Source organism: Hemiscyllium ocellatum, chromosome 15 (assembly GCF_020745735.1).
Source record: "Hemiscyllium ocellatum isolate sHemOce1 chromosome 15, sHemOce1.pat.X.cur, whole genome shotgun sequence".
In the NCBI taxonomy this organism is placed as follows: domain Eukaryota; kingdom Metazoa; phylum Chordata; class Chondrichthyes; order Orectolobiformes; family Hemiscylliidae; genus Hemiscyllium; species Hemiscyllium ocellatum.
In genome coordinates, this window is record NC_083415.1 from 38,234,438 (window position 1) to 38,258,317 (window position 23,880).

The following is a 23,880-nucleotide window of genomic DNA, read 5'->3' on the forward strand; positions in this document are numbered from 1 at the left end:
GATATGGTTAGTAAGTTTGCAGATGACACCAAAATTGGAGATGTAGTGGACAGTGAAGAAGGTTACCTCAGGGTACAACGGGATCTTGATCAGATGGGTCAATGGGCTGAGGAATGGCAGATTGAGTTTAATTTAGATTAATGGGATGCTGCATTTTAGAAAGGCAAATCATGGCAGGACTTTATACACTTAGTGGTAACGACCTGGGGAGTGTTGCTGAACAAAGGGACCTTGGAGTGCAAGTTCATTGTTCCTTGAAAGAGGAATCTCAGGTAGAAGAAGGCATTCGCTATGCTTTCCTTTATTGGTCAGAGTATTGAGTTGGGAGGTCATGTTAGGGCTGTACAGGACATTGGTTAGGCCACTTTTGGAATATTGCCTGCAATTCTGGTCTCCCTCCTATCGGAAAGTTGTTGTGAAACTTGGAAGGGTTTAGAAAAGATTTACAAGGATATTGAGAGATTTGGAGGGATTAGGCTATAGGGAGAGGCTGACTAGACTGGGACTGTTTTCCCTGGAGCGTCAAAGGCGGAGGGGTGACCTTATAGAGGTTTATAAAATCATGAGGGGCATGGATAGGGTGAATAGACAGGTCTTTTCCCTGGGGTGGGAGAGTCCAGAACTAGAGAGCATAGGTTTATGGTGAGAGGGGAAAAAATGTAAAAGGGTCCTAAGGGGCAACTTTTTCACAGAGGGTGTTACATGTATGGAATAAGCTACCAGAATAAGTGGTGGAGGCTGGTACAATTATAACATTTAAAAAGCATCTGGATGACTGTAAATAGGAAGAGTTTAGAGAGGGATGTGGGCCAAGTGCTGGCAAATGGGACTAGATTAATTTAGGATGTCTGGTCGGCATGGACAAGTTAGACTGAAGGGTCTATTTCTGTGCTGTATATCTCTGATCTAATATGCAAAATTGAAATCCAAGCTTAAGTGAAAAAAGGAAATGTATAAAGTATGATAGAGTATATTTTTCAACTCTAGTTGTTTGTGATCTGATTAACTTAACATGCTTCTGTCAAGTTCTTTCATGTGTCACTTTCACTAACCCATTCAAAGTAACCGGGTTAACCTCTGTAATTAAAGTACACAGAGCAGAACTAGATAAACATAGTCAAGTTTGTATAAGGCCAGCGTCTGTCAGGAAATATATCTCTCGCCTTCTTCCGTTCAAAGTTACAGAACAATTTTCCAATGATTTATAACTATTTGTAAGCTTCCCCCAAACTTCAGCTGAGGCCCTATATGCCTTCTCAGATATAAAAGATCACATGACCCTATTTGAAGACCACCAGGGAAATTATCCTTGGAGTCCGAGCCTCAATTAATCCCCAATCAACATCAAAGAATAAACCTTTGTCCAATTGGTCATTGTCCAGTTGTAGTTTATTGGAGCTTGCTGTTTGCAAACAGGTTGCATTTCCATTAACAATAACAGTGACCACTGTAAGTATTAAATTAACAATCCAGCTCTTTGAAACATCCTGGCCCATGAATGGTACTATACACGTATTTTTTTCCCTCCTCGCCTTCTCATTCTCTTGTTGCTTTGTTTACACAATGATCCAGTACACTTACTTTGACAATCTGTTTTTCTTTTGTTGTCAATCTAATACTGTGCCTCCTGTCCTACAGTTCAGTTAGATTTTGAAATATCTTGCAGCAATATTATTATTTTTGTAGTTTGCTTTGTTAGCAACCATTAGTTTGAATTAGCAATATCTCTTACCGGTTGTACAGAGGGTTGGTATTAAGGAGGTATCATAAACACCAGTTATTTCCTGATATCTTATTGCCACATGGATAGGGGAATTTTCCAAACCAGACCAATGAATTTCTGGTCTTTGCTGCCAACCTACCATTTGGCAAATTCCTATATGGGAAGGAAAGACTATCACAATGTTTTTTGACTTTTCTAATGGAAATGCATATAAAATAGGCCATTTGTCCCCTCATTCACCATTTGCTGAGATTAGGGCTGATGCAAATGCAGCTCCAATTGCACCTTGCTGTCTGCTTGCATCATGCCGCATAGCCTTGGTTTACCAATAATCAGTCCAGTGCCACTTTGATTATGTTCAGTGACACAGCCACCATTATTCTCTGAAGAAGCAAATTCAACCAGCTAAACATTAGGAGGAGATGGTTTGCCCACCTTGGCTGCATTACAAACATTTGCAGTAATTATTTTAATTTCTTTAAGGTATACAGTCTGGCCAATATTACATATGATTTTCAAAATACTTATTTATATATTGTGTATTGACGTTTTTGTTGCAACACTAATTATGTTAATGTCTATACTTATTTTGTTAAAGAAGTACTTGTGTTTCTTTGCTTTCAGATAACTGTAAAGTGTCAAAGGAGGGGCCAACTTTGTCAGCCAGCTATGGCAGCAGCACTACCAGTGGGAATTGGAGTTGGGACATTCCAAGTGACCACTCCAACCCATCCACACCATCGCCACCATTGCCAGCTGATAGCTCTAAGCCATTATCTGGACAATCAGATGATGGTATTGATGAACCAGAGGCATCTCACTTCCTGTTTGAAGAGCCTGCACCCAGAAAAAGAAAGGTTAGAGTTTTATTTCAGAACTGGACCTGATCAGTGATTTTGATTTTGTAACTCAGATATCACTTACTTCCTCTGTAAATTGCTATACTAATGTACCATTTAAGTTTTACACAGATAATTCAATGCCCGTATGCATTTTGCTAATTGACTTGATACGAAAATTACAAATGCTAAACTTTGCTTTTTAAAACTTTCTTTCCCTCCTCCTCTCTAATAATTGCCTTTGCAACACTGGTAATGTGCAAAGTTTACTCTGGAACTACTGGGTGAGATTCTTCTTCCTCACAAACTCCATTCCCTTCCTAAGGGCATCGTGAGTCAACGTACAGCACATGGACTGCAGCAGTTTAAGATGACAGCTCACCACCACCTTCTCAATCGCAACTAGGGACAGGCAATAGATGACTATAGCCATTTATGGGTTTTTATTTAATTAGTCAAGGTAGAAAAAGTTTTCCTTGCTCTTATTCAGGTCAGATTTTGAAGTAATCAATGACATGCAATTTAGGAGAGCTGTGTTTATTAGGAATAGATCAATATTTGCGTTTGGTGTGGGAAAGAGGGATTCCATTTCATGGGACATTAGTTTTGAAACCAGGGTGATCTGTACCGATCTGTCTCCACCTGAACCGATCCGGAAACTCTGTTCTGGCGAAACGAATAAATAGGGTGATCACCAGGACTTTAAACTGGTGTGTCGGGAGGAAAGGGAAAGGAAAAGCAACAGCAAGTATGGAATCAAGTAGAAAGATAAGCAGCAGGTTAGCATGTGTGCTGGGTTTAAGTTCAAGGCAGATTAGGAATGAAGCAAAAAGGAAGGATAACCTAGGTATAGAAATTATGAGGATAAAAAAATTAGCATTAAGGCACTTTACCTGAATGCATGTAGTATCCATAACAAAGTAGATGAATTAACAGGAGAAATCATCGTGAATGATTATGATGTGGTAGGCATCACAGAGATGTGGTTGCAGGGCATTCAGGACTGGCAGTTAAACATCCAAGAATTTACAACTTATCGAAAAGACAGGGAGGTGGGCAGTGGGGGCGAGGGTTGTCCTGTTAGTTAAGAATGAAACTAAATCTAATTAAATGATAACTTTACAGTTACCTGAAAGCAAAGAAACAAAAGTACTTCTATAACAAAATTAAGTATAGACATTGACATTAGTGTTGCAACAAAAACATAAATCTAGTTAAATGATGTGTGGGTGGAGTTGAGTTACCACAAAGGCAAAAAAAACCATAATGGATTTACCAGGAAATAGATAGGGCATGTCAGAAAGGCAAGGTCACAGTGATCATGGGGGACTTCAATATGCAAATTGATTGGGTGAATAATGTTGCCAGTGGATCCAAAGAAAGAATTAATGGAATGCTTACAGGATGGCTTTTTGGAACAGCTTGTGATGGAGCCCACAAGGGAGCAGACTATTCTGGACTTTGTACATGTTTGTTCACAGGTCCCTCTGTTGCCTCACCAACTTCAGTATTGTATATTTTGCCTAGCACTTCTCCATTTTATATGTACCAAAATATGTCACTTCACACTTTTTTGCATCAGCCACATGCCTGCCCATATGTTATATCCACTTGGCCAGACTATAAAAGATCTTAAAGTAAGGGAATACTTTGGAGGCAGCGATCATAGTATGATAGAGTTCAGTCTACAACTCGAAAGAGAGAAGGCAAAATCGGATATAATGGTGTTACAGTTAAATAAAGGTAATTACAGGGGCATGAAAGAAGAACTGCCGAAAATTGACTGGAAGCAGAGCCTAGTGGGGAAAACAGTAGAGCAACAATGGTAGGAGTTTCTGGGTGTAATTGAAGACACAGTACAGAGGTTCATCTCAAAGAAAAGAAAGATTATCTGGTCTGTGTTGGTGGTGGGGGCGGTGTGGTATTGGTGGATGGGATTAGGCTGCCATGGCTGACAAAGAAAATCAAGAGCACTGGGAAATCAGAAGATTGGGAAGACTACAAAAATAAACAGAGGATAACAAAGAGAGAAATAAGGAAGGAGAGGATCAAATATGAAGGTTAGCTAGCCAGTAATATTAGAAATGAAAGTAGAAGTTTCTTTTCAATACATAAGAAACAAATGAGAGGCAAAAGTAGAAATTGGGCTGCTCCAAATTGATGCAGGAAGGCTCATGATGGGAGATAAGGAAATAGCTGAAGAACTTAACAAATACTTTGCGTCAGTCTTCACAGTGGAAGACATGAGTAATATCCCACAATTAAGGAGAGTCAAGGGGCAGAGTTGAGTATGGTAGCCATTATAAAAGAGAAAATGTTAGAAAAGCTAAAAGGTGTAAAAACCAATAAACCTCTTGGCCTCCATGGGCTACATCCTAGAGTTCTGAGGGAGGTGGCTAAGGAAATAGCGGAGGCATTGGTTATAATCTTTCAAAAATCATTGGAGCCAGGGAAAGTCCCAGATGGTTAGAAAATCGCTGTTGTAGCCCCCTTGTTCAAGAAAGGATCAAGACAAAAGATAGAAAATTATAGGCCGATTAGCCTAACCTCGGTTGTAGGTAAAATTCTAGAATCCGTCGCTAAGGATGAGATTTCTAAATCCTTGGAAGTGCAGGGTTGGATTAGAATAAGTCAGCATGGATTTAGTAAGGAAAGGTTCTGCCTGATAAACCCGTTAGAATTCTTTGAAGAGGTAACAAGTGGGTTAGACCAGGGAAATCAAATAGATGTTATCTACCTAGATTTCTAAAAGGCCTTTTAATAAGGTGCCTCACGGGAGGCTGCTGAGTAAAGTGAGGGCCCATGGTGTTTGAGGTGAGCTATTGGCATGGATTGGGGATTGATTGTCTGACCAGAAGGCAGAGAGTTGGGATAAAAGGTTCTTTTTCAGAATGGTAGCTAGTGGCAGGTGGTGTCCTTCAGGGTTCAGTGTTGGGGCTGCAGCTGTTCTCTTTATATATTAATGATCTGGATGAAGGGACTGGGGGCATTCTGGCGAAGTTCGCCGATGTTACAAAGATAGTTGGACAGGAAGGTAGTTCTGAGGAGGTGGAGAGGCTGCAGAAAGATTTAGACAGTTTGGGAGAGTGGTCCAGGAAATGGCTGATGAAATTTAATGTGAGCAAATGCGAGATCTTGCACCTTGGAAAAAAGAATACAAGCATGGACTATTTTCTAAATGGTGAGGAAATTCATAAAGCCAAAGTACAAAGGAATATGGGAGTGCTAGTCCAGGATTCTCTAAAGGTTGACTTGCAGGTTGAGTCGGTGGTTAAGAAAGCAAATGTAATGTTGTCATTTATCTTGAGAGTTGGAATGTAAAAGCTGCGATGTGCTACTGAAACTTTATAAAGCTCTACTTAGGCCCCATTTGGAATATTGTGTCCAATTCTGGGCCCCACACCTCAGGAAGGACATACTGGCACTGGAGTGTATCCAATGGAGATTCACACAGATGATCCCTGGAATGATATGCCTGACATATGATGAGCTGAGAATCCTAGGATTGTATTCATTAGAATTTAGAAGATTGAGGGGAGATCTAATGGAAACTTACAAGATAGTTGGTTAGAAATGGTGGACGCTGGGAAATTGTTTCTGTTAGGCAGGTATACTAGGACCCATGGGCACAGACCATGGCTGTGTTTATTATTGAAATAAGAATTAGTTGTGTAATAACTGTTATGTTACTACATGCAGGTGATGCACATGAAGTAGGAGCTTCATTTATCTTAGATAAAGTAGTCATTACTGTCATTGTAAGCTTCACGCATTTGATCATTTGGGAGATTTTGTAATTAGTTGGCTAGTTTCTGTCTGCTCCTTCCAGTCATTCTTGAGTAACAATTTACGGTTATATGGTACAGAGCAAAACATTCCAAAACGTTTCAGGGGATAGTGAAATATTTTAAAATAGAGGAGCATTTGTGGAAAAAAATCGATTGGGGGTGGGGGGGTGGGGGGGAAGGCGAGCAGATTGTGAGGTTAGAGATAGATAATGAAACATATAAGAGGTTTAGAGAGAGAGAGAAAATTGACTGATAATACAGGGTGGTAATAGCTGAAGATTGTGCAATTGTTGGCGCAGCACAATTGGTGGGAAAGGAATGAGATATGCATCAATCAATTATTAAACAGTACAGTGCACATATTGAGATATAGCGTAGGAAAAAGTTAGAGTGATGGTAGAGTGAACTGACATAAGTAGAAAAGGTCAGTAAGATTGGGCTGTTCGGTCAGCTGATATTGTGCAGCGAAGAGAGGGAGCAGGGAATTGTCACCTGAACCTTGCACCATTCCAAATAGTTTTTGTGCAGGATTTCTAAATGTTATGCTTGTATAGGTTGTATTTTGAAGTGAGTACAGCTAAGGAGTGAGGATACACACATCATTCAGAGAATCAAAGTCTAAGAAATACTTTAAACAATGGAGCTCAGTTGAAGACTAATCTCAGATTTAATGAAGTCCCCAATTATTATGTACAGTATGTTTTCTATGAAACTGTTTTTATAGGTTTTCTTCAGATTAACCTTTTAATTCTTAGTTTCACATTTTAAATGTAGATTTAGAAAACTAATGAAATTTTGCTGACAAACATCATTATTAGGAGAAAATGAGAAATATACAAAAACACAAGGTAAATTAACTTACAAAGTTTATAGAATTAATTGTGTAGTTTAGGAAACTGAAAATATGATAAAATATGTGTCAACATGATGAAACATATCTGCAAAGAATATTAAAACCCAAAAACAATTTTGTAATCATAATGTTAAGTTTGAGACATATCAGTTGCAGGCTGTTTGTCCTTGCCACCCTACACTGTTAACTTGGTTAGAATGTTTTCAGTGTGTTTTGTTCCAGCAATGCAATCTATTTCAAAATCCCCTCACTAGTGAGCAACACCTATTGTCAACTCCAATGAATTTGCAAATTATTTCAGACCAACTCATTTTTTTGGTTCAAAATATTATCAAAACATTCATTCTTCAGTCATGCATGTGACAGTTTGAATGTCCTGCAAAACCTACTTTATGAGCTGTATTCCTGATGAAGGGCTTTTGCCCGAAACGTCGACTTTACTGTTCCTCGGATGCTGCCTGAATTGCTGTGCTTTTCTAGCATTACTCTAATCTAAACTCTGGTTTCCAGCATCTGCAGTCATTGTTTTTACCTTTATGGGAAAACACCTCACCTAAACTTATTAATGGAAATGCAGTTAAACTTTGTTGATTCTTAGCAAGAGTTTTTATAAAAGTCTTAATTTGTGATTCTTTTGTTTTTAATTTTTGAGAAATTGAAATGCAAGTTTGCAGAAGTTCAGCTATTATCCTTATATAATGGGTATATATCTTCTCAAACAATCCACACACAATTCTGCAGTGAATGGAAAATGTGACTCAGATTTTGTGCTTCTTTATTATCCAGCTACCCATGCAATTTTATCGCACAGATTTTTTTAAAACGTGGATAATTCCTTTACATAAAGCTCTCATGCTGCTCTTAAATTATCTCTTGTTTGTGTATGTGTGTCATTTGCTGTGTTTGTTTATATCTTCACTTAAAATCTAATTTGAGGGTTGTGAGATGGCTGGCACTTGCAATTACCCCAACAATGTAATTTCTCCACCAACCACAAAACAGCTTACTGCTGTTGAACTGGCTTGTTCACTTCAGAGTTTTTTTTGTGTGTCTTTCATATTCACTAAAACCCCTTCCAGCTATTTAGTTTCGTTGACAATGGGAGGAGACGTCTAGTGCTTTTTTGTCAACTAGATTAATACTTAACTAAAGTGGGAAGGTCTGAATGCTATGCATTTTTACAGTCATTGCTATTTTTCAGGTATATATTAGCTTGTTTTACTTACATGTGGTCAAAATACTGCAGATCAAGAATTTTAAGCATTCATGCCTTAAGTTTAGACTGTGGCATGTTGGAGAAAAGATACTTAACTTGATGAAACTTCAGTCTTGATTTTTGTGTATTTATTGGAAACCAGACACAATAGAGACAAACCCCTCAATAAAATTGCAAAGATGCTGCAGAATTGTTCATGAACTTTTATTTTGATTGGGCAGCGAATATTTTTTGGGTTTTCTTGGATGCTGTGTTAACATGTGGTTGTATTGCAACATGCAGGCTGGATTTTCCTATAGGATAACATGCTTTTCAATGACTCAAAGTGTAGTTAACTACAGCTTCAAAACTATACTTCTTCTTGCACTTCTACATTTCATGTTCCTATTCTGTGCAACATGCATTTGGAAAGGGGAGGATTGATTAGAGATAGTCAGCACGGGCTTTGTGCATGGGAAATAGCGTCTCACAAACTTGACTAAGTTTTTTGAAGATGTGGCCAAGACAATAGATGAAGTCGGAGCAGTCGACATTGTCTACGTGGACTTCAGAAGACCTTCGGCAAGATTCCATATGGTAGACTGATTAGTAAAGTTAGATCACATGAGATCCAGGGACAGCTAGCCAATTGGATACAAAATTGGCTTGATGATAGGAGACACGGTAGTGGTAGAGAGTTGCTATTCAGACTAGAGGCTGGTGATCAGCGGTGTGCACAAGGATTGGTGTTGGGTCCACTACTTTCAGACGTATAAATGGTTTGGACGAGAATATAGGGTACACAGTTAGTAAGTTTGTGGATGACACCAAAATTGATGTTATACTTGACAGTAAAGGCGATGGAAGAGGATCTTGATCACCTGAGCAAGAGGGCCAAGGAAAGGCAGGTGGAGGGTTGCATTTTGGTAAGACCAACCGGAGCAGGAATTGCATAGTTAACTATACGGCTCCAGAGAGAATTGTCAAACTGAGATCTGGAGTTGCAGTTAAGCGGTTCATTGAAAATAATGTCACCACTAAACATGATGGTGAAGGTGGTGAAAATGTGTTGCTGGAAAAGTGCAGCAGGTCAGGCAGCATCCAAGGAGCAGGAGAATCGACGTTTCGGGCATGACCCATTCTTCAGGCTCATGCCTGAAACGTCGATTCTGCTGCTGCGCTTTTCCAGCAACACCTTTTCAGCTCTGATCTCCAGCATCTGCAGTCCTCACTTTCTCCATGGTGAAGGTGGTGTTTGGCATGCTCATCTTCATCATAGCATTGAGTATAGGAGTTGGGATCCATGTTGTAGCTGTACAAGACATTGGTAAGGCCACGTTTGAAGTACTGCATATAATTCTGGTCACTCTGATATAGGGTGTTATTAAGCTGGAAAGGATGCAAAAACAATTTGCAGGTATGAGCTATAAGGAAAGGCTGGATAGGCTAGGATTGTCTTCCTTAGAGCATAGTAGGTTGAGGGGGTGACCTTTATAGAGGTTTATAAAATCATGAGGTACGTATATAAGGTGAATAGCCATGGTCTTTTCCTGAGGGTAGGAGAGTCTAAAATTAGAGGGCATAGGTTTAGGGTGAGAGGGGAAAGAATTAAAAAGGACCTGAAGGACAACTTTTTCACACAGAGGGTGGTGTGTAAATGGAACAAGCTGCCAGAGGAATTGGTAGAGGTGAGTACAATTAGAACATTTGAAAGACAGTTAGAAGGGTACATGGGTAGGAAAGCTTTAGAGGTCTGTGGGTCAAATGCAGGAAAATTGGACTAGTTCAGTTTAGAAACCCTGGTCGGCATGGACCAGTTGGGCCTGTTTCCATGCTGTATGACTTCACTGCTCTATGTGAGCAATTGGGGAATCCTGTTCCCAATTAAGAACTAGTTAGAGACTGCCACCTTACAAAAAAACTTCAGAATCAACCTGGTGCATTCACTGCCCAAAGCGCATATTTTAGAAATCCTTTTTAGTTGCTTGCAATCATATATTGGCCTATGTCCAAGAAGAATTGAAGGCTTTGAAGGGCTTAGTTATTTTCATGGAGGTGGAGCATTAGGCTTCTTGTATTTCTATAAACCAACAAATGAGGAATCTTGCTTTGTGTGTACTTAGCAGTTCCTAAGGGCATAGGTAAGGCTATCCTGCACTCACCCAGAGGCCAAAGTTTGTCCCATATCCTAAATAAAGCAGTGTTCCCTTTCTATGTAAATTCAGACCAAGTTTTAACCTTTATTGGAGGCTACACCCCATTCAAGTCAAACCATGGAATGCTATGTGTTAAATCCTGTACATCATTTCAGTAGAATGTGAGAAAGATAAAGAACCTAAAGATTGAGCAGGACAATAACTTGTTTCCAGTGAAAATAACACGCTGTAATGTGTTCAGTCAAAGATTGTGTTTCCTTGGAGGCAGGATTGTCCTCTACCAAGCTGCATTTGGAACAGGAATCTAGCCCAGCTAAACCCAATCTCCTTTGTGCCAAATGCTGCAGACAGGCCACTGATGGTGTCTCAAAATCTATTTGTATCATTAGCACTTCAGCGACACTGGATGCTGAGGTATCAGTTGTATCATATGAATTTTAACCAGTTCAGTGGCAACAAAAATAAAATTTTCAAAGAGACTTGGAGACTTCTTGAGCGCATGTCAGGATGGTCCACTGAATTGCAGATGTCACAAGCCTGCAGTAACAATCTTTGTAATGATAAAAGTACTTAGTCAAGCTAATGATGGATAGAATGAACATTCCTCATATCTACCAGCAATCACAACAGGGGAAGATTCTCTCTCTTCAGTGAGAAAGTACAAATATTATAAATTTGCAAGAGGTATGTCCCTGTTTTAGACAATGTCAAATTGGCCTCTTGGCTGGTCCTGAAAGGCCAAATTCATGAAGCCATCCTCCCAGCACCCTGACTCTTGTCTACATCATGCACTTGCTGCTAGTGAAACTTGCTAGGAATGTAGCCCTTCTGGATTTTAGTATTAATAGTTTATTCTGGTTACATTGTCTGTTCCACTCTTGCAGAACTCCATGAAGGTCATGTTTAAATGTTTGTGGAAGAATTGTGGGAAAGTTCTGAGTACATCTTCAGGGATACAAAAGCATGTTCGCACACTCCATTTGGGGTAGGTCTGAAATTTCTCAAATAATGTTTACCGGTGTCTAGTGGGATTCCAGAATCATTGTACTCAATTTGAAATTTAGTTAATCTGAGACTGATGAGTTCAAATTCTTAAGTTAATAGTAGTAGTGCTTGGTTCAGAACTTGTACACTTTTTCTGTTAATGTTCCTGTGATATTCTTCTAATGAAATTCTTCTTGTGGAGACCTGTAATAAATTTGGAAGTTAAGTGAACATTATGGAACCATTCTACTGTCACCTGATCAATAGTATATTTCCTTCAACAGAGAGTGTAACACTTTTGACCAAACTAATTACAGTACTCTATTAATATATAGGTAACAATGGTACTGAACTCTGCCCTCAATTTGCTATTTAGGTGTGAAAGTCACTTCCTGTGGTTTTTCATGTCTATTTGGTAATATTATGATTTGTAACATGGTAATCTACTTTAAACATAACCTTTAACATGGAACTTGTACAGATTGCACTGTATTTCTGTATTGCACTGAATATGTTGTTGCATTTGAAAATTCTTATACTGTCAGAACAGTAAGATGGCGACCATCTGTGGAAGGAAGAAAAATTAACAATCCATCTTAGGCAGTTAAACACTATAATTTATCTGCATTTTAACAACTATGTAGTTTTCCATTTGTGTCATCTCTCAATTCCATTATGTAACATATCAAAGTAGCACAGAAATCTTGAAAACAACACTGTGCTCCTCCTCTCTGTCTTCGACAGAATTAACATAGTGCATGGCAATAAATTTGCAAGAAGCTGACTGAGAAATAACCTGAGCATTTTGTTTCTAAGGGATTGTGACAGAATGGATCAGAAGCTGGTTAAAAACCAGAAAGAGGGTGGTGATTAATAGATTATTTTCTTGATGGGGATAAAAAGTGTAAGCACCATTCCTCCAAAGTGCAGTCCAAGAGTCAATTACTCTTATCAACAAAGAATAGCGCTGACTTAAGAGGGTACAGTGATACATTTTGCTCGTGACCCAGAAATAGAGTATGGTTACCGAACAGAACTGCGTACAATTACGGGAGAATGAGCCTTGCCACAAACTCAAATGAATACAGTGAAACATTTATAAGTTGCAACATAGATACAGATTCTTAAGATGCCACCATAAGTACAAATTCTTGGGTAAATTAGTGGGCCTGTAGCTAAAGACGACCAGCAGCCCATGGGGAATGGGGAATTCACTCAGACTAAAAGGAGCGCATGAGGGAGCTGCAGATGGAGGCATCTTCTGAAACACTCAGAAAATGACTAGCCATATCAATACAGCAGTTACATGAGTGGGTTAGAGGTTAGAAATCTGCAGCTAATAACCTACCACCTATATCCACTTGCCTGGATGAGGGCAGCTCGAAAAACAGAGCTAAACACTATTCAGTACAAAGCAGCCCACTAACTGGCACCATATCCTCAAATCATCATTCCCTCCACCACCGACAATAGCAGCAGTGTGTACCATCTACAAGATGCACTGCAAGAAATTCACCCAGGCTCCTCAGGCAGCAGCTCCCAAACCCAAGGTCACTCACCACCAGCTCAAGGACAACTAGGGATTGCAACAACACCCACGTCCCATGAATGAATAAAAACAGAAACTGAAGTGGAATAGGTCGGTGTACCAAACTGAGTGGAGAAGAAACCTTCCTGGGTGATCTCTCCAGGCTGCAGGTTGGGCCTGCGTCTGAAATCTGCATCACTGGGGCGTGGAGCTTCTGATGCAATATTCACCAAACCTGTTACTGGGAGGCCAGCTCCAAGGGCCTGCTATGGCCCGAACTTGATGAGGATTTACCCCAACTCCGGGAGAATTCTTCCTTAGTTATGGAGTAGCAACTGCCTGATAGTGCCAAGATGGCTGTCACTGCCATTGTTCACCCACCTTTGGCAGGTTGCCTGCAAACCCGAACACGTCTGTCCCTTTTCTGGCACCCTTTCCTTCAACATGGTTCCTGATCCCATTCCCACAGGATCAGGATGATTCCACCCGATGACTGAACGAATCTTCTTGATGTGATAGTGGAAGGTATGTTTATTGTTCCTCGTTTCATTCGATCTTGGTGAAACTTGTGAGGGACAGAATGTCTACTGATTGACAGACCTTCCTCTTGCCCCTTCACTCATGCCCCAAACACTTCCCAAAAGAATACATTTGGAGGAAGGGCAGAGGGTAGCTTTGACTGAAACATGGTTGCAGCTGGTGCAAGATGTGTAGAGACAACGATCCATAGTTAAAATCCTTGAGGAATGAAATTCACAGCCACTCTTACTTCTACGGTGACTTATTATTGTATTTACAGATAAGTTGTCCAAGTTAAAAGCTAATGCTGTACTGTTGGATCTTTATAAAATACTTTCCAGAGTGTTTTGATACATTATACACAATTTTTAAAATGTCATTATACATTAAATGTAAACACCAATTTATATTTACTGAGCCAGTCTGTACAAACGCATTCGTAATATTAAGCTTGTCAGGTAAATAAAACCAAATGAGCAGCCATTCTTAACATAATTTAAAGCTTGTTTTTGTTCTGGTTTTCTGATTAAAAACCTTATATCAAAATATCTTGAAGTGCTTTACAAGAATGGGGACTGGCAGAGAGGAGGAAATAAGATTCCAAAAAAGCTGAGGTGACTAAAAGACAAGGTTTTGGAAGAGGTAGGAAGATATGAATCCAGAAATTTCAGGAGAATTGCAGAGACTAGGTCTCATTGGGTGAGGGCATTGCTAGAGACAGGCAAGCAATCCAGACTGACAAGTTAAAGCCAAGATTTTGAGTTGCTTGATGAAAGGTATTGGAAGAGTAAAGTGGAACTCTGCTTTCTTGTAACAAAAGAATATGCCAGATGGAGAACAAAACCTACAAATCTGTAGCAAATAGTATTTTTACAAACAATCATTTCTAATTCATACAAAAAAACTTAGCAATATTTTCAGTTAATTTTGAGATTACATCAGTAGGTTTTTCAGCATGTTTTGATACCCATATTACCTACACATTGTATGTTACAGGCATAATGGTGATTCTGATCACTGTGATGGTGAAGAAGACTTCTACTACTCTGAGATTGATGTGGATGTAGATTCATTAACTGATGGATTGAGTAGCCTCACACCAATGTCTCCAACTACCATAATGCCACCAGTTTTTCCTAATGTGGATTCTGGATGTTCAGATCCAGCTTTGGGAAAGAGTGAGGAGAAATTAGTGACCCCTTTGAGCCAGTCTGCACCAACTAACTTGTATCATGTACGCACTGACCATGCTTATCAGGTAAGTAATCAGAAAAAAGTTGCATTAAAGCATGATTAAAAGATGGCAGACATTTTTACATCCTTCGTTTGGTTCATCTGGCCAGTTGTCCAAGCGACAAATTGTACAATAGTTATTTGAATAAAGTTGGAAATTAGTTTATCATTTGTAAGACAAAATTTATTTCAAAAATATTATGGAAGATAAGAACAAACTTGCTTTTATAAAGCATCTTTTTCTATCATTAGGACATGCCTGACCACTTCACAACTAATAGGTTACTTTCAGTAAAGATATTCTGTTCTGCAGGTGATGATGACAGCCTATTTACACTGATTAAAGAGTCACAAAGAACTAGTTTGACTAGTTTTGGGGAAAATGGGGTTGTCAAAGTCCCACCTTCTAACTGTGATGGGATCTATTTACTTTCTGATCTCAGTTATAGAAGACAGCAGCTGACTGTGCAGCAGCAGAACTGCAATCCTTCTAGTTTCATTTCCTCAGAACCTCAAAAAGAATTTGATATCTCTCAAATTTCTGATTTAAAGGAGGTGCTACTACTAAAATAAACTGATTCTGAAGAATGATTAGTATGTTTATTATGTATTTGATTCTGCTCTAAACTATTTTATTGAAAGAATACTACTGAAGTACTGTCAAAATAGTGTAGTTTAATTTGAGCATCTAGCCACAAGCACTGGTAACCAACCAAAGGCTCTGGTGCTGATTCCCTCCTACTCCAGCTATTACCATACTCATCAGAAATGAGGCTCTTTATTTCTATCTCCATCAACAAACAAAAATAATATGGTATTATCACAATTATTGGACCATAGAAAGCAAATACTTGCATCATAAAGACTCCAATGAGCCATTTATTTCTATCTAACTTTCTTATTTACTCCCAGATCTTTTAATTGTCTTCCAGCAGCTATCTAATTCTTATAAAATGAATATGTGAACTCTGGCAGAGAATTTTACCTTGTGAGAAATTTCTATAACTTCTGCTTAGGTTACTCTGTATACCCACAGTGGCTATTTTATTTAGTCACTTCTTTGAATCTGTTTGTAAAGACTGCATGTTAAAACTTGACTTTATGTTTTCTTGTGGGAACTTGTCTATTCGTAGTCTTTTTGTGCTACTTATGCCCTGTCCCATTGTTTACTTCGGTATTCAGTCATTTAACATGTCCATCTGAATTTTATTTCTCTTTTGGTTTAGCATTGTCATTAACCCATTGACAACAAATGGTATGATCATACAATAGTATCCCATTACATAATTATAATGCCGTACATTTGTATCGTAACAAAATGAAAAAAATTGATGAAAAAATCATAAATACACACGTATCATGGTGAAATACCTGTCCTTTGATTAAATTAGTTCCGTCCTTACAGATCTTCCTATCTATCCAATCTAATTCTGAATTAATGTGGGCAAAGCTGTGCAGTCCAACTCTGGTCAAATTTGAAAAGGATAAAAGAAATGCTGCTTATTTAGGTAGCCAGGCTGGACTTTTTAAATATCAGTAGAATTATTTATACTGTTTTGAATTTTCTATCCTTACATCACAGCAATAATTCCATTTCACAAGTATTTTGTCAAAATATATTGGATGCTAAAAACAGAAACCTAAAACTGAAAATGAAGGAAATTCCCAGCAGGCCTGCTATTGCCTGTTTACTGTTACTAGCTACTAGCTAAGAAGTATTTTGTTGGTTGCATGTCAGTTCTACACATCCCTTTTTTTGACCTAATTAAGGTCCTTTATGGAAACCTAAATGAAATTCAGTGAATCCATTTATTATCACAGTCACAGACTTAAATATCTTATTTTCTTGGTTTACAGGCTACAGCCCCGGTGAGCATCCCTCTATCATCAAAATTTATGCCAAATGGTACTGGGTTCAGCATATCATTGCAGTCTCCACCTATAATTTTTAAAGGTTCACAGGTGAGTACTGTACAGTGTAGTCTTGTTCAGTCAGCATTGTATACATGCTTTCAGTACATTGCAGACCTCCAGCTGGGACAAAGTTGTAGCCTGCTAACCTATTTAGCATTAATTGTGGCCCTCATTCCTGTCTGAAAATTCTGCCTCTTGATGGATTATTGCTGCCCTTTGTATGTTCATACAGCCAATTTTCCAAGGTTCAATGTGCAGCACAAAATCAGCCCAACAGACTTGTTAATATTGATTAAAGCAATGGAAACAAGCCAACAACAGTTTGCCTCATATAAAATATCTCATTCTGGCATTCGACTCTTAAAAGTACTCTGCTTAAAGCAGAAGCCTTGCTTATTATAATTTGGTTCATGAGGTACCTAGGTGCTGATCTGGTAAAACAGGTCTCTGTAAAGAAGCCAGAGCTGCTGCCTTTGAGGTTTTGGATATTTGCGATATTTTCCTTCATACATTATGTAGGTTCACTGGATAATGCTCCCTGTTTGCATTTCTTTGTCAATAATTTGCTTCAGGCTTGACATTGCACATACAAAGAGAGGAGAAGCCATAGGGATTCTGAAGGCAAGGTATAATTGTAATTTTAAACATTGCCTTTATGTAGAGACTTTCAAAATACAGTCAGTATTATTAGAAACAAGGATGAATGCAACTTTGCAGTCAATAAGGTTTCACATACAGCAAATGAAATTCACCATCAGTTATTTTGGTAGTGATTTTTGATGAATAAATGTTGGCAAGAATCCTACACTTTGAATAATATCATTAAATCTTTAATAGTTCAATGCTGCACTGAATGTGAGACATGAAATTAGGACCTTAGTTTAGAGATATGGCAGCAACACTGATATGGTTTAAGATGAAGAAGAGTTTTTAGAAACTAAGGTTGGTTTCCCCTTGGGAACTGTCCCATAACTTTTTTTTAAAGATAAGAGAATGGAGAGTAATAATTGTCTAACTGATGAAATGACACCCATCTTACAACTGTCATTACAATTAAGAAATATTTAATCGGCTATAAAACAAAGACAACTCTAATTAAATGCAAGACTTTTAATTTCTTTCTTTCAATGAATGCAGAAGCTTCACTTAGCTATCACCAAGTTATGCTAATTATTGCAAGAATGCCTGCAGACCATCTCAACCTAGGCAACAATCTGCTGGTGGCTATTTCAGGTCATAAATACTCTTATCATTCAATACAATGATTACAGATCTGCTGCAGGCTGTATCTATTGTGATATTCCATGGGAAATCAGTCATTGTCTGCATACTTCCTGCTATACATCCAACTGTCAGAGGAGATAGTAGCCCAAGAGTTTCTACTTCCCTCAAATGTATTCCAGCTATCAAATTTGTCCTAGGCAGTGGCTCAGGATGGCAGACATCTCCAGTAAAGAAGGCTTAATGGTCCCAGAGTAGTCAGTGAAGTATTCATAAGAACATCACAAGAAGACTTATCTGACTTTCCCAAATTGACAACCCAGGCATTTTTGACACCAGTCGATGGAACAACACTGAGCCTCTCGAAGTTCTGTCTGCAATATCCTTGGAGTACTGTGTGGGCAGCAAAGTTGTAAACATGTTCTTCAGTCTCCTTTTCATTTTGCTGCTCAATTCTACAGCCAAGCTGCACTTCCTGACCCAGCTGTCTTGGTGTCAGGATTTGATTTTACAGCACAGATGTAAGAAATAATCCCCAGGCTTTTTAACTAAAAGGGTAAAAAAGTCAGATAACCTCAGGCTTTTGCTTTATTCTGCAGCTTATGGAGGAAGACTTCACATATCAAAGGAATAAAACAAAGATCTGATTATTCACTGACAGCTAACATATATATGCACATGTTGATCACAAACCACAGCTGCCTCAGGCCTTTCTGCTTGCTCCTCTCGGACACATTAACAAATTCCAAGGACAGAGGCAGTTAAACTCACTGGAGGTGATTGATTGGATGTTTGCAGAAACCTATGTCATAATTTGTTAGCACAATCATGCTCCCATTGCTTTGTGCTCACATCCTCAAATAAAGCAGGAAAGGAGGTGAGAATTACCTTTTCATTAAGGTGGCCTGCAGAAAATCCAGATGTCACCATAATACAGAGGATGGTGCCTTATGCAATCAACAGTTACATTCCATACATTTGCCATGTAGAAGATTGCAAACATGTACGAAGGCTATGGGATTATATGGAAGCGTCGCAGCCTTAATAAGCTGTTAAAACATTTCAATGCAATGTAAGCTGTAGATTGTACAAAACAAAGTTGAAATTTGTCTAGCTTTTCATATAGTTTGTGACAAAACTACAGGTGATGTGTGATTTTTTTTAAGCACATAATTGGCTACTTATTTTCTTATGACCCGTGTGTTCATTTGAGCATCCTTTGTATTGCCTAGTCAGTCTCCCTGCTGGAGATATGTTTAGGTGGCCCTGAGTGAGTTTGCAGGTCTCTCCCCGCCTGAAGCCAATTTGAGTCTACCTTTCCCTGAACAGTAACAATATTGCCCGTACCTTGAAAATGCTGGAAGGCTTTTAAATTTTGCCATCGGAATATCACTTCCTGTCCCCAGTTGGCTCCAATCCCAATTAGAAGCATTCCAGCTGCCCAGAGTTCACCCAAAGTATATTAATGAGGTGGAACCTAGTATTTTCAAAGCAGTGGATGAACATCACATCAAATGGATGCAAATTACACTGGACGTTAACCTTTGGGTCAGGCTCATTGCCAGTCTGGAAAATACAAGCTGATATGTGAGAAGAGAAAAAGAAAATAAAATTAGATTTGCCGCTGCAAGTTTCCAGAAAGTTCTTTTGAGGTTCAGAAGAATCTGATGTAGAAATTTCTATTAACTAATAATTAAGTAGCATGGATTGATCTGTTGTCAGTGATTCAAAGTAACTGTAGAACACACTTTTGTTTATGAAAATCTGAGAAATGAGTGTCTAATGCAAAAGGAATGTTAACTGACATCATGCATTCTAGTTTAAGGGTTAGAATCAGTACAGATCCTCAATATATACTTGAACTTTATGAAACAAAATTAGAAAATGCAGGAATTACAGCACTGAGTGGTGAACATCTGTAGAGAGAAATAGCAAGTTGACATTTCAGACACAGCTGTTCCTGTTCTGTTTTTGTGTCCTATTTTTATTGTCTTTATTTGTACTTGATGTAACACCGTGGAAACTGGGAGTGATTGTGAATTTCTGGTTATTTTTAGGATCCTCTAGCACAAATTCGTCCAATCAATATTGTTGAGAAGCGACAGATTTCCCACCCATCCTTAAAGGTACATACCTCTCTCGTGTCATCCCCTAAACCAGGGACAGGAACAAGGTACTATCTTTATTTTATGTTCCATACTTTTTGATGTAAGGGATTCAATTTTAATGACAAACTTACCATTTATAAAGTTAGTTTTCTTTACAGTTAAGTAACAGCAAGTTTATATGGGTCTGGAAAATTCCAGACAACTTGACAAAAACAAACCCTGAAATAGGAGGGTATTCTCTTTGCATCAGTGAAACTGATCACATTATGAACAAGGCAAAATCGATTTGTAGACTATTAGGTCTTAGTTGAATAAAGAACCAGTAGAGAAACCAATTTACTTTAAATTTTGCTGCTTGGAGATAGACAGTGAGAATTTTGCTTTACTGTTTGAAAGGCATTGCTTGCAGTCATGTTTGTTTCAGTAACCTGATCTCAGGTTCTGAAATGGAGTGCATGGAATTTCCCAAGGTTCCATTTGTCCACTAGTTGGAAGCCAAAGAATAAATCACCAACGACCCGACTCGAAATGATCAGGATTACAACCATTTAAGTTCTCTGAAGTGTTGCTGGCAGCTGAGTGTCAAGGTGGCTTGTGCACCAGTTCAGTTTTCTCGTAAAGAAATAGCAGAAATAAGAGTTTAAAAAGTTAAATAAGTGTGTTTGACAAATTTCTATGCATCCCCTTTCAGAAAGCCTAGAGGGGAAGGAAAGAAATGCCGAAAAGTTTACGGAATGGAGAACAGGGATATGTGGTGCACTGCCTGCCGCTGGAAGAAGGCCTGCCAGCGGTTTGTTGACTGAAAAAATGGCACTTTTCTGAATTTTGTACACTCTAAGATTTGACTACACGCTGTTTCCTGAACAATCAATTGAAATAAGAACAGGGAGGGCAAAGTATTTTATTAGCAGGGAATGCTAATTGCATGATTCTGTTTGAATGACGCACTTGTAATTATATGTGAAAGCAATCAAAAAAAAGTTAATTTTTTTTAAGTATGGTGACTGTTTTGCATTTTAAGTTTTTCTTTGAACTTGCTGTGTTTTTAATGGCACTTGATCCAACTGGCAGTTTTGCTGGGTTTTTTAAAATATTAAATCTTTGGCAATTTGATGAAATTCCTAAACAGCAGGCATTTTGACTGCTATCTTTGCACCCTCTTGTTTCATTTATTTTCCTCCCTTAAAAATAATCTTCAATCTTGGAGAAGAATTGACTCTTCATTCCACTGCTGGACCAGGAGACTGGTATTGTTTCAGGAAACACATGCAGATTTTAAAATAAGTAAAGCAAATTGAATTTATTTGCTGTACAGCTTTGCTTTTACTGCATTTTTTAAAAAATGTAAATTTTACAGTTTTGGTTTTTGATAGAATATGGAGGGGGGTGGGGAGTCTTTTAACCAAATTTTAATTGTTTTTACGGTGAAAACACTTGTATATTGCTGTCCTGAATTTTTTTAAAAACTTTTTTTTGTTATAAAATTTGATAAGTAATTTGGAACTAAAATAGGGTCAGACCTGCCTGGAGAATTCAGGATGTGCCAATGGGAAAGTCTCGTTGAATTGAATTGAATTAGGCTGTACTGCACAATGAATAATTCTAGAAACACATGGAGGTTGCCAAAGGTGCAACATGTTGTAGTTGTGAGGAAGTATGTGAGGTGTAAATAATGTCTCTTCACTGTAAAATAAGATTTGTAGCAATAGCTTTAGTTGAGTATTTTGAAAAAGGAAAAAAAACTGATGAAAATGGTTTTGTATTTATAATCCATTTTCACGAATGTATGACAACCATCCTTTTACAGTGTTTAGTCCATTCTTCAGTGCTGGTTGCTATTACAATTGTTTTTCTTTTAAGCTGTTGCATAACTATACCTGCTCACCACTGCATTTTATTTTTGTTTTCTTGATTGGTTACGGTTACTAACTGTGACCAACAGAGAATGCTGCACCTTCTTTTAGTACCAGGATATTAAGCTAAATCCAATCCAGTTTACCACCAACTATATCTCGGGGTCTTCAGGCATAAGTTTCTGCCAAACGTTTAACAGTGAATAGAAATGGCAGCTTAAAACTTTAGCAGTTTGAAATACAGGGTTTAAGATTTCTTTCCAACCCAGATAGTCACTGGCCAGTGAGTAAGTCACTTATTGAAGGATTTAAACATGTTATAGTGGATGGCAGTTTAATGATGAATATTGCCAAAAATGTTGTTTGATTTCTGTACAAAGAAAATATTGCTTTGTATACCAACATTTTAAAATGATTCTAGTACTCAGCTATGAAGTTATTTTTAAAAGGTGTGTTGGCATACTGACCCATCCATAATCCCAACAGAATCCAGCCCCAATGAACCATTTGTTTCTATAGTTAGTGAAGAAAACCAGTCACATTATATCAGTGTTCATATTGTAGTATTTAGAGATAACATACCAAAGTAAGTCTCTCCATGGGCAGTTTGAATGCTGTATTCTCAGGACTTAAATGTTTATAACAACTGTAAATGGAAAAACAGAGACTCTAATATTTTAATTATATACTGGATTTTTTTTGATTAAAAAGGGCTTACCTGTAAAATAGATCTCGCATAAGTAGCTCTAAACTGGTCTTTGACCACAACTGGTGACATAAGCAAATGAATGTAAACTGTTAACTTTTGCAGCTTTCATTACATTAATTCTTTGTATGTGGAAAAAGAATAATTAATGGTTAATTTTCATATGTCAATATGCAAAGAAAACTTCAACCCACAACAAAGCTTGTTTTATTGCCAAACTTATTTGTATTGTATAATTGTGGCAGTAAACATTCCAAGAGAGAACTTTATTTCTGCTTTGAAGACAATGTGTATTACCAGCAGTTGTACCAACTTTGGTTTCAGAAAATAATCATTGAACAGGTGAAGTAATCAATCCTTTTGGGGAAAATGCACTTTTTGTATGAAAAATGTTATGGATGATGTGTATAGTGTGCTTTTTATTAATGTTGGAGGTGCAGCATTTGTTTTCCATACTGTCTTTCAGTGGGGATGTAAAATCCTCATCATTTTACAAAGGAACAGAATTACTAAGTTAACCAGAATGGGAAGGACCTCTTATTTCTGTAGATACACCTGTAATGCTGTGTCATGTCTTCCATGATCAGCAATGCCTACTGCTGAGGTTTACGTGCCAATGTAATGCTGGGTTTCATATTTTTTTTTAAAAATGCAAGAAATAAAGATCCTCAGAAAGCATTTGTTTCAAATGGAAATGCATTTTGAAAAGCAACACTGGTAAGAAGAAATGGTCTTCCTAAACAGCAGCACTATTGACAACCAAAATCGCAATTTTATTCATTGGAAATCACACAAAGCTGCAAGACAGCTTGGAATTGACTCCTGAACCTGAAGCAGTGATACCAGGTTCCCTGGAAAATACATACTTAGCTTGGATCTGCCTGGAATTTAACTCCATTGTGGACTCAGTTAAGCTTAATAAAGAGATCAGGACCATGGTACTGATCAGAAATTATTAGTATTCTATGAATGCGATGATTGAAACTATAATGAAAATTTTACAAGAACCAGGCAAACATCTTCAGACAGTTTAGTTCCAAGATATTTTCAAAGGTGAAGCAAAATTCTCATCACTCCTAATATTTAATCACCACCACCCCACCCCAGCATCTTTCCATGTAACCTTGCTCTTCTAGCTCTTCCCTCAAGCCACAGATGAAGCAGCCATTTACTTGCAGTTGGTTCAATTCAGTCTGCTCTACTTACTGCTCACAGTGTGGTCTCTTGCTCTTCTAGACATTGGTGAGTCCAAGTACACAT

The 23,880-nt window shown here is 38.2% G+C and overlaps 1 protein-coding gene across 4 annotated transcripts in view; it reads left to right on the forward strand.

The window, feature by feature from the left end:
• Positions 1 to 23,298, forward strand: part of LOC132822948 (zinc finger protein 704-like) — a 119,858-nt gene extending 96,560 nt beyond the window's left edge. For 3 of the 4 annotated variants that reach the window (XM_060836385.1, XM_060836383.1, XM_060836381.1), the window contains exons 4-9: positions 2,348 to 2,580; positions 11,439 to 11,539; positions 14,582 to 14,843; positions 16,676 to 16,780; positions 20,011 to 20,126; positions 20,753 to 23,298. In XM_060836385.1, coding sequence (XP_060692368.1) covers positions 2,348 to 2,580; positions 11,439 to 11,539; positions 14,582 to 14,843; positions 16,676 to 16,780; positions 20,011 to 20,126; positions 20,753 to 20,864 — 929 coding nt within the window. In that variant the 3' untranslated portion in view covers positions 20,865 to 23,298. The remainder of the gene's footprint in view (positions 1 to 2,347; positions 2,581 to 11,438; positions 11,540 to 14,581; positions 14,844 to 16,675; positions 16,781 to 20,010; positions 20,127 to 20,752) is intronic. The other variant, XM_060836382.1, reaches the window with a different exon arrangement.
• The last annotated feature ends 582 nt before the right edge of the window (positions 23,299 to 23,880 follow it).